Consider the following 12113-nt stretch of genomic DNA (forward strand, 5'->3'; position numbering starts at 1 on the left):
TTGCTGAGGTCTATATAGGAATGTTAATGTATTTATGATAGATGAGGAGGCTGGCAATTGTCTGGTGCGTCCATGGCAGGCTTTTTGGGAATAGAATCCTCTGAGTCAGAAGCAGGCATGAAAGCTGGTGGTAAACCACTTTCTTATAATTGCCCTCTCAAAGTAGACTGACATCTTATAAAGTCATCAGTAGCTGAGCCTGACTCAAATGAGCCTTTCCTTTTGTATTTATATTGTTCATAATGGGGGTGTCTGCAGGGATGGTAAAAAAAGTTAAGAGGACAACAGACATAAAAATGGGCAGGGCTTCAGTTGCACCATCACAGCTGCCATCTTGTCTTTGTCTATCATACTCTGCAGAACTCCTGCTTTATACCAATTCTCAGACATTGCAAAAGGGCCATATCCAGCAGGCATACCTACGTAATTTTCTTTGGCCACACCTTGTACTGGCTTTGCAAGAGTGATGCCCAGTGTGCTTCTTCATGTTGCCTGTGGCCTTCAGCTGCATTCTGGCCTATAGCCAAAAACAGATCTGAAAGACAGTAAATGTTTACCTGTAGATTATTAATTTGGTGGGCTTTATTTGCCACTACTTCTGTTAAAATATTACTGAAACCCTTACTAACCCAGTACTGATAATGCTTATCTGTTTAGTCTCCTGTCCATAATTCAGTGAAGCCTAGTTCTAGTGTGTGTATGCTGTATTATTATTTTATTAAATTGCCAACTTTTTTCCTTAAATCCCTTTGGAAAATGTGAGAATTACTGACTAGCTAGAGGCAGAAATGTTCAAATTCTGAAAAGGGTGAGGTGCTTATCTTGTGCTGTACAAACCCTCTCCAGTAATCCCCCTGACTTCACAAACTTCCTTCAATCCATGAGGAAATTCCTCACATGGCCCCTTTTCAGACAAGGAAATGTGGGCCTCCAGGGAAGCTTCAGCTGCAGGAAAGATGTGCAACAGATCCAACACTGCCAGCTTCAGCAGTACAGTAAGTTCAAAAACACCACCAAGAGAAATCCAGAATTGTTCAGGCACTGAAGAAATAGCTGGAAATACAAAACAAGACAACATTTTTTCTTTGAGAAATGATGAAACCTTTGAGAAATTATGAAGCAGATTGTAGCACAACAATACTGTTTGTTGGGGGGAAAAAAACACAAATCTAGCGGCCCTGGAATTGCCCATTCCTTATCTTTTGGCTCCTGCTTGTTTCAGGTGGAAACCTTTTTTAATGAGTGGCTAAAGCTATTTTCAGCATTCATATATTTTTATTAGACAAGATCCACTACATATGTACATACTTAAAAATGCAAAAGTTAGATGAAACCACAATGAATGGTGACACTCTTTTTATTTCTGTTCATTTAAGCATGTGTTGCTTTGTAGCAGCATCAAAGAAAATTACACAGTTTAAAACAGTTACCTAGAAATGTTCTGCCAGGTCTCAGCTGTTTGACTTGCCCTCAATAATAAATTATATTAAAATGTGCTGCCTACTTTTGCTTTCTTTTTTCAGTTTTCACTCATGGATACTGACAAACACACCTACATATTTATATATTTGGGAAGATCCCCCTTTCTTGGGGGAGATGGGCGGTAATAGAAGTTTGAAGAATATATATATATAGAAAGAGAGAGAGAGAGAGAGAGAGAAGTGGCAGGAGATGGCAGTGACTCTCTTTCCTAGATTGGCAGCACAGAGCTGTGGGCATTAGAGCCTCCTACAGTACCCCTTAGTAGCACAGAATTATCTTGTGAGATCTTAGGGTTGAGACTGCTAAAATCATACATACATGCATGCACCTGCACACACACTGCAATGTGTTCAAAAGTTAAATATTGCAGCTACTTGCATTAAAGTTTGCATTTGGGGAATATTGGATTAAAATAGGAATATATTAGGGAAATTAACATTAAAAATGAAAATAAAATTGAATATATTTGGGTATTGCATTTATTGGGAAATTTGTAATACAAGATTTGCAGATTTTCTCCTGGTTGGGAAAATGCCCCCCAAAATTGATGACATAGTGAATATATCTGACACTGATTCTGATTAAATTTGACTGATAATTAAATTATTATTTATTTATTTCCTTCAGTTTAGGCGCCACATAACTCCAAACCAACCCTGGGTAGCTCACCATGTAATAAGCAATAAAATACAGTACAAAACAAAGCCAGATGGGGATTCTGTCCCTTGATACAAAAGGATAGATTAAAAACACATCCAGCAAGGGGTTCCATTCATTCTAATCCAAGCTTGGGAGAACAACCAGGCCTTCAGGACCTTACAGAATGCCAACAGGAATTCTGTATGCCACACAGCTTTCGGGGGGGGGGGGGTCTCATTCCAGAGGGCAGACATCATGACAAAGAAGGCACACTTCCTGGGTCCCAACAGATGGCACTGTTCAGTCAAACGAACCCCAAGAGCGCCAACTCTGCCAGCACATACCAGCCAAGCAGAAACCATGGGAGATTAGGGCTTATATCAGATGAAAAAGTTGTTCTTGTACTCTGAGAAAACTATAGATTAATTCTCATAGTATCTGCAGTGCAGGAATATACACTTATGCAAATCCTGATGTGAATCCAGCCAGTTGTTTTCTAAAAAAAGGGGAAATATAAGCTTCTCTTCCATTTCATAAAATATATATGTTTCTCTGATCTGGGGAATTGATTTTTTGCATGAGTCCATACTTGTGTAGACTTTTCCACATATTTAGTTTGAAACCCAGTGTCATCTTTACATTTAATTTGTTTAATTTTAGTCCAATTTTTTTCACTGTCAATCTGACAATATTATTAACATTCTAGGTCACTCATCTCTACTGTTGAGCAGGAAATTGAAATGTTTTGACAGATGATCTTCCCACTGCATAGCATTAATTTCCCATAAGTATATAATTTTGATGTCAACAGCCAAAGACTTGGGCGCAAAAAAGGAACTCTAGCAGAGACAACTATTTTCTTGCTTTGGAAGAAAATGTTTGATTTGTGTTTCCCTGGGGCTTCATACTGTGAAGCTGTTGACATGCTCCCAGTTTGGTTTATGAAGGGTAAAGCTATGAATGATACACCTGTAATAGTTTATAAGATCACAGCTAAAGATTTTATATGAACCATAATTTGTATTGTCCATGTGTGAGTGAGGTATAAAACTAGTGTTTTTATCAGGAGTATTTGTGAACATATAACTATTCAGAAGACATATGCCCAATAAATAATTCAAAGTTATCTAGCTTATCTGTAGATGTCTTACATACCTATCATGTTTTAAAGTCTAGTTGGATTGGAAATAATACTCTTTGTGATGTGAGCACAAAATATGTTTGTAGACCGGCAAAAAGTGACAGTGGCATATGATACTGCCTTGAAAAATAAAACCTTATTTCATCATGCCATGACATTTGGATTTAATAGCAGCCCCAAGGAGTAACTGCTAGTCTTTAGTAAAGTACATGCTTAAGTTCTTGATTTTAGTCTCTGTGCTATGTGATACAATGCATTATTCTTCTCTCCTTTTTGTCTTCATTTCAGTTCAATATCAATTTACAGTCCCAAGGAGAATCCTAACACTTTTGATGCTGCTGCCTTCTTCCAGTCGGTGGGGAATTTTTTAGGGATCTTTGCTGGATCTTTTTCTATGGGATCTGCCTATGCAATTGTCACTGCACTAATATCCTTTGATACCAAACAACCAAACTAGAGCATGTTTGGAAGATCAGGTGTTGTAAAATGCAACCGTTTCATGTTTCAATTTTTATAAGACTTCGTGTTTTAAGATTTTAGAGATGCCATAAATATAATCTCTTATGGCTCTATACTCACTTTTGGGATAAGTTGCAGCTGTAGATGAGCTTGAATACATATGCAGATTTTTTAATCTGACCATTGGAAGATGGGAAGAAAGAAAACCAGGGCAAATAGCCTTCTGTAATCATCTTCCACTTTCTTTGCCAATCACATCTTTCATGCACCCATTTCTTCTAACAACATGACTTTAGTCAATAACCACATCATGAATTTGTCCAGGCATAGTTAAAAGACTGGCTGACTTAAAGTAACTAACGTATTTACTCAATGTCTGTAATAAGCTAAACATTTACAGTGTTTGAAACCAAAACAGGTTCCTACATTTTTCTTGCTCTCCTTGCTCCTCATATTTCAGTTTTCCCTCAGTGCATGTCTCCTGTAGAAAAGGATGACATGTTTTGCCTTGAATTTGAAGTTTGTTTTTTGTTTTTATAAATTTAGAAGGTTTTTAATAAATAAACAAACCAATAAATCTGTGCTTCTTGGAGACACTTTTTCACAGAGTGCTCACATAGCAACATAGAATGAAAAATTGCTATAAGAGAAAGAGGAGTTAACAACTTATAAGTAACTTTTTTGCCCCTGTGGAGATAAAATCTGCTCCAAGGTAGGGTAGTACTTTGAGGAATGTGGATAAGGAGCGGGAGTTACAAAGCCTGTATAAGTATCTCCAGAGTAGCAATTTACAGCATCACCTGGGTATCACTGTCAATATAAAGCTTTCTTTAGGAAACAAAGGCTGGTTTATGCTATGAATTGCTAATGCAGAAGTTCTTGTGTGTTTTCCACTTCAACATATGGCTTCACTAGCTTTACTGCATTTTTTAAAAAGCAATAAAGAATCACATGGCACTGTAAAGACTAGTTTATTACCACTTTAGCTTTCACAGATCACAGTCCACTTCATCAGATGCAAATGGTCTATGATCCAGGAAAGGAAATGCTGCAGGGGCTCTTTTTCATTTGTTTGTTTGTTCATTTGCTGCAAAAGACTAAATGGACATTCCCCTGGAAACTATATTTTTTAAAGTCCCCTCAAAAATGCAATGGTTGTGCCTTTACCCTTCAGTAGACAAATTAAAACATTTTCATGCCAGCTCACCTTCATGTGTTTTGCTGCTATTTTGTCAACATTTATTTTTCTCCATCATAGTTTAGGAATGATTTTTTTTTTAGCTTGACGTTTTGGGGTTATATTGTTGGCTACCTTGGGTAATGAAGCAGATGTGCTTTTAAATTAAAAGTATATAACTATAGGCTCACCAAGGCAGGAAAATATTTCACAGCCCTTGGATGAATTATGTTTAAATATACAATGCATGGCTGTGAAATTTAACTGACATTACAAGTCTTTTCATTTTTTCATGCATCCTTTTCCCAGTTTATATTCTTCCTTGCTGGATGAGTTTCCTTTTGAAGAAGGAGCATGGTAACTTGACAGGTATTTAAAGGAATCATACAAGTTTAAAAGACATGCAGGAAAAGCAGGTATAATGAGGCTTCAGAGTCAGATGTCAAAGCCCCCCAACTGCATCAGCATCAGCATAAACATATCAGTTCTATACCTTTCCAAATATATTCTCAGAACAAGCAACTATTTTTATACTATAAACTGCTTATTGCTAAACCCCCTACTACTTTGTAAAATAAAAATAGAGAAGCTTGGCAAATAAATCAAAATCCATTTTATGATCATTTTTACAAGCTACAGAGAGAATAAAAATAAAAATCAATCTGTTCCATGTAACTGCAGAATGGACAATACAATAAAAACAAAGGAGCAGCAAAGTAGTAGAAGAAGAAACCATCTCAACACAAATACAGAGTCAACAAAATGAATGGAAGGGGAGGGATGGTATGTTGTCTCTTGTAAAAATGATGTCATCAAACAGAGGCTGAACATATAGGGCTGCCCGATCTGCACTGCAAAATCTAACTGCCACTATTTGACTATTAAACTGTTTGATCACTGCCAAAAAAATTTTAATCCAGTTTTGGTAGCCTTAATTAGTGTGTATCCTAGAAAGGGGATTTCATCAAGCTTAGTCTTCATCAGCTAATCTACAACAGTTCACACAGACACCGGACTTCAGTCAGCAAAAACAAAGCAGTAAAGGTATATTTTGGGTTGCTTGAAGCTAAGTCTTGTACCTTATCACCCACCAGATCATACCAAAATCCAAAGCCTTCTAGACCTTGTATAGATCAGTTTTATTTGAAGCTATTAAATAAATGTTAGAAAGCTCTTACAATCCCCTGAATACCTCCAGTTTGTACCACTAAAATTCAGCGGCAGAACTGCCAATTTTCAGAGGCATGATTTTTGGCTCTCTGCAACAGAAAAATGTGGTAAATTTCTATGAGTTGTTAATGCACTAATGTTTAATTTTAAATGCAAGCCAAAACTCCAAAGAGCAAACAGGCCACACAGCCACAGTGACATTACCATATTTTCATATAAAATGCTTACTCTTTTACACATTGCCATGTTGCCCTGGGCAATCAGTTAAGTGAAAGTAAAGGATTCTAGGTAATATATGCATCATGCTGCACAAATAATACCTTAACACAATGAAATGAATTGTCTCTAAACCAAATGTCTATATGCAATATTTCTTCCATTGATTTACTAAAATAAATCTTAATTCCCTTATTACTTCTTAAACTAATGCTAAATAAACTTCACTAAGCTATCTTGAAATAATATAATCCTTGAGCTCATTCTGAGTTGATCTTTTTTGCCATTTGACTTTACCACAGATGGATTTCTATGACCTGAAAACATTGAAAAGAGAAGTAGAACTAGACTTAGGTATCATATGAATTGAACTAATGCTGGGAAATTAAAATTACATCTAACCAAATCACTATAGTGATTTAGTCAACTATTTCAAACCATGAACAGTTACAAGCATAGCCAGGAATACTTTTCTTGAAGATGCATATGAAATAAATATTCATAAAGCATAATTAATTAAGTTTTTCCAGTACACTGTCAAAATCATAAACTTGCTGGAAATGGAAATTATTTATCACTGCAAATTATTTGTAACTGAAATATCTCCTTCCTTAAAATTCAAAGGGAAATTATCCACAGCATGAATAATTTTGTGACCTGGTCAAGACCAACTTTCCAAGACATGAGAAGATTTTTGTCCTATTTTTGTGTACAGTCAGGATTCTGAGAAACAAAAAGACTCATCAGAAAGTATTTTCCCTACTTGAGAGACTGATATACTAACTGCCTTGCACAGAGTCCCTTCCACTGTCCATGAAACAGCCACTGTGGAACATACACATTCAAATTGCTCTGGTTAGCTTCAGAGATCTAAATTAAAGTTCATTAAAATTTTGATGCTTCTTCCCTTTGCACCACTGAATTTATATTTTTCCACAGAAAATGACATATGAATTGGTTTACATCAAACATTTACTGCTTGATGTCCCCATCAAAGCAGCTCTCCAAAGCCCGCAGAACATCTACAAAAGGGGGCACCAAATCATAATGTAATAGTTGTGGACTACGTGGGAAATTATCATAATAACTAATTTAAAAGTATAGTCAATTATTTATTTTTATTTATTTATTTATCAAATTTCATCACCACCCATCTCCTCCAAAAGAGGGACTCTAGGCAGTTTACATTACATGTAAATTAATTAGAATCTAATAGAATCTAATTTCATTTATTTCTTGTTCTGTCCCTTCATACAGACACACACACACTTTGCAGTGTGACACTCATACCTCATATACCATTCAAAAGCTGAATATAGCCCTAAGCCCAAATAATATTGCACCCCCGTTTTCAGCCTTGGGTCCACAAATGTTTAACTACCATCCCTAATTATTTCAACCAGCATTACCAATGGTCAAGAATTTTCAGTAACATATGCAACCCAACCAATTGGGAGTCACTGGATGAAGTGAATTTTATGATGAGTTGTGTATTGAAGTGGCAGTTTGAACATCACAACTCTTAATTTTTAGTTCACTTCTGCAAAATTATAGAGCTGAGTTTGTAAGAAGGTTATTTTCTTCTCACACATGTACCTAATATTGTTAAGTCTGAATAAAATTAAGTCTGAAAGCTGAAATAGTTGCTTTTTTTCCTTACCATTTTTTTTCTTTTAGCACTTGACAAAGTTTACTAAGCTATGTGAGTTCCCCATGTTGGAAACTGGCCTGTTTTTCCTTTTGTCATGGAGTGCTTTCTTGTCTGCTGAAGCTGCTGGACTTACAGGTAAGTATTTCATGCCACTGAGATAATTAAGGGGTTTCAGTTCTCTGCTCTGTGACACAAAGATACGTGTGGAGTCGGAAACATATATTAAATGACAGCAAGGGATATTTTTTTATTTAAATAAATGGGGAAGTAATTGCAAGCAAGGAAGATGTGTACAACAGACATCTTATGCCTGAAACAGATCAATGGGCAGAATACTGTTTACGACTCTGGAGATAAAAAGCAGAATATTAACTAAGGAGGCTACAGGAAGTGTTCCATGTTGCTCATGTTTATTTTCATTGCAAAACTGTAGAGGAAATGCTTCTTTTCACCATATTCTTGATGCTACATATCCCTATATCACCTTCTTCCAACTTGTGCCATCCAATTGTGTTGAACTTTCACCCCCACCTCCCCCTATTCAGGCTATAAATTATGAGAGGTGAATTCAGTATATCTGGAGGACATCTGGTTGTGGTACATCATCCAATACATTAAACATGGCTAAAAGTCTTGCCAATACACAGAACTAAGGTTCTGTTGATAGGGTTCTCTTGATATTCTGCAGGATAAAAAGTGTCCCTTCAATTTTTTTATTCCATATATGAAGTCTCACCTCACTCCAAGCAGTAGTAACAGAAGGAAGAATATGTATATTTAAATAGTGAAATGCCTAAATAGGGCAGGTTTGGCTGTTTTATTTGTACTTTTCATTTTGTTTTTAAGTGAATGCAAAAACTACAGTGGAAATAGTTTGTTAGGTGTGTTTGGGAAGTTGTTTGCAATATTCCAACTGAAAGGGTACAAAAGATGATTGAGCAAAATTTGGGAAGTTCAGTGTGCTTTTATGACAGACAGGAGAAAAGCAGACCAGATTTTTCCTATTTACCAGCTCACTGAGAAATTTGTATATGTGAGAAAAAAATTATTATACATTACTTTATTTAGAGAAAGCATATAATAAGGCAAATAGAATTGAATTATGTAATGTTTTATTATATATGAAATTGAACGTTGATAGCTGAACGTGCTAAGAGCAGGAGATGCATGTATGAGAATAAAAGAAATACTTAAAGTGTTCAACACCGAGCAGGGAGTTACACGAGCACCTGCAATGTCCTCTTGGTTGTTTAGTGTAATTATTAGATGTATAAGAAATTCTTATACTAATGTTGGAGTTGTCTTCACTGGAGACATGAATATAAGAATAGTTTTGTCTGCAGATGATGCCAAGTTGTTGGTGAGAACTCTAATGATCTGCAGCAAATAGATAGAATGTATAATGCAACAATAAGTATAGAATTTGTGATTTATATATCAAAGTCCAAATTACTTATGTTTGACAGGATGCAAAGAATGAATAATTGCATATTATATATAAACAACAAAAATCTAAAACAAGTATATGAATTTGTGTACTTTGGTAGAATGTTTAACAAAGATCGAGAAATGGTCGGAGAGATTTTAGGATGTAAAAACGCTGGTAGAAAAGTAATGGTATAAATTAGTTTCAGTTATGTTTTATTTTTCTTATATCATGCTTTTGAATTTTTGGGGGTTGCTGTTTCTTATTTCTTTTCTCTGCTCTACATAACATTGCTAATCACAAAAAAGTATAGTGTGATGGGTATCTATGGAGAGAGAGAGAAAGAGATGTCTTAAGATCTAAAAATGGATTTTATGCTTACAGTGGCTGTACCTCCAGCAACAGAGAGATAGAGGTAGAGGTAGAGGTAGAAGTAGAGGTAGACAGAGAGATTAATCCATTCAGTCATGTCCAGTTCTAGGAGACTGCCTGGAGAAGTCCCTGCAGTTTTCTTGGCAATGTTTTTCAGAAGTAGTTTGCCATTGCCGCCTCCTGAGGGCTAAGAGAGAGGGACTGGCCCAAGGACACGCAGCTGGCTTTGTGCCTAAGGCGGGACTAGAACTCACGGTCTCCCAGTTTCTAGCCTGTGCCTTAACCACTCCATCAAACTGGCCCTCCTTGCAGATATATTTATTTATTTTATTTTATTATTTTATTTTCTATCCCACCTTTATTATTTTTATAAATAACTCAAGGTGGCGAACATCCCTAATACTCCTTCCTCCTCCTATTTTCCCCTCAACAGCAACCCTGTGTGGTGAGTTGGGCTGAGAGAGAGTGACTGGCCCAAGGTCACCCAGCCGGCTTTCATGCCTAAGGCAGGACTAGAACTCACAGTCTCCTGGTTTCTAGCCCAGAGCCTTAACCACTAGACCAAACTGGCTCTCATATACATACAATTAATTTCTTCTGATTCACAGCAAGCTAGGCAAACAAGTCTAGAAAATGACAAGTATTAAAATTAAGATTAAATCTTTTTAAATTTATGGAATAAATTGTATGAGTTGGATTAGTGGAATATTTGTAACTCATATAAAAGAACTAGTGAAGAGAACATAAAACTGACTTGTAGTAAATATAGAATAGAAACATTTATTGTTGATCTGATGTCAAGGTAAGCTCCTTATCTGGATTTTATATAATTTTTAAAAATCAGTCTTACCTCTGGAATAGAATATCTTTGTCTATTTCTGTTTTTTTAAAAATGCTTGAAAGCTTGGCCTTTCTTGTAATGAAACTAGAGAAGCTTTCAATGATAGTTTTGTTGCTGGAGGTACAGCCACTGTAAGCATAGAATCCATTTTTAGATCATAAGACATAGGGTACCACCAAACAGTATATAACTGGCAGATGTCATGTTTTCACACCCAAGTGACATACTGGTTTGGGAACTTTTTCCGGTTCACTTATGCTTCTGGAATAACAGTAATTTTAATTGCTACACTGCTCACAGATGGGTTTTGCATTTATATATCAGCTGTAAAAAATGTTTAGAAGCCCAGGTGTGAGTATTCCAGATCCAACTAGAAATATTTTTTTTAAAAAAAACCCATATGGAACATATGGATATTCAGAAATCTTTAGTCACTATCCCCTTTCATATTCAACCTATTTTACACATGTAGCATGCATTTATAGACACTATTGGAAGAGAATTGGAAATTATGCCACTTAAGACAGTATATTTCAGAATTAGATCTTGTGGAGGAGAGATTATGCCAGTGATATACAACTAAAGAGAATTATGATTCTCGTGTTCTATTCTTTATGGGACTGGGAAAAATCATTTATCACTTTGAAGTCCTTTCCAGTAGTATTCTTTTTATTCATGCTTTAAGAAAGTAATCCTTAAAACTTTCAGCTCAACTCTAGTACCTATATTTTTTATTTTACTTTATTTCTCCCTGAACTCACAGCAGTCAGAATTTATAATTCAACTTCCCCTGTGGAATCTATAACAAAATAGAACGCTCATCAGCTCTATAGACATCGTAGTGCGTAAATATGAGGGTGGTTAAATGAAGTGACAACACACCTTACAAACATAAACATATAAAAATTATCTGTATTTAAAGTAAGGGGCAGAAGTTGGCGCTCAGATGTGATGGTGAAGTGTTATGTCCTTATATAAGTGCCTGAAATGTTTCACTCAGCCACTTTCCTGATGCTTTTCTGGAGCTCTCTGATGAAAGTCTGCAAGTACTGTCAAGCTTTCCATTTTTCACTGGCACAGTTCAATTGACAAAAGCCTGAAAGCAATATTTTGTGTGAGACGTTCTAATTAAAACACTCCATGGAGATCTTGCCACCTTGGTTTTGGTGTGATACAAACTTGCCCAGAAGCACTTTCAGGTTATTTCAGGAGGACTTTTCTTACCCAGAAGAATCAGTCTAAAATTCCAGAGCAATGTATTTTCTCTTTTATAAAAAAATAGTTCTGTCAAACTTTTTCAATATAATTCTCATTTATAAGATTTAGGAGTTAGTTGAACCTCTATCATTTTCTTTTTCCTGATCATTTGTGGAGCCCAGAACAAAATTATTTTTCTGTTCTATTCTTTGATGGGGAAAAAAGATACAGCTAAAAATACCAGGTACTCATTCCAATCAATCAAGCCCCATGATTATTCAACAGATTTTTTTGTATTGTATATTTAGCACATTATTTGTTCTTCCACCGTGGCAATTCAAC

At 35.9% G+C, this 12113-nt stretch overlaps 1 protein-coding gene across 1 annotated transcript in view; it reads left to right on the forward strand.

Annotated features, from left to right (window-relative positions):
• Window positions 1-12113, forward strand: part of SLC9A9 (solute carrier family 9 member A9) — a 282029-nt gene that overhangs the window by 106681 nt on the left and 163235 nt on the right. Inside the window, exons 7-8 of the mRNA XM_063306631.1 lie at window positions 3551-3689; window positions 7965-8070. Coding sequence (XP_063162701.1) covers window positions 3551-3689; window positions 7965-8070 — 245 coding nt within the window. The remainder of the gene's footprint in view (window positions 1-3550; window positions 3690-7964; window positions 8071-12113) is intronic.

The sequence above is a fragment of the Candoia aspera genome, chromosome 6 (genome assembly GCF_035149785.1).
Source record: "Candoia aspera isolate rCanAsp1 chromosome 6, rCanAsp1.hap2, whole genome shotgun sequence".
Lineage (NCBI taxonomy): Eukaryota > Metazoa > Chordata > Lepidosauria > Squamata > Boidae > Candoia > Candoia aspera.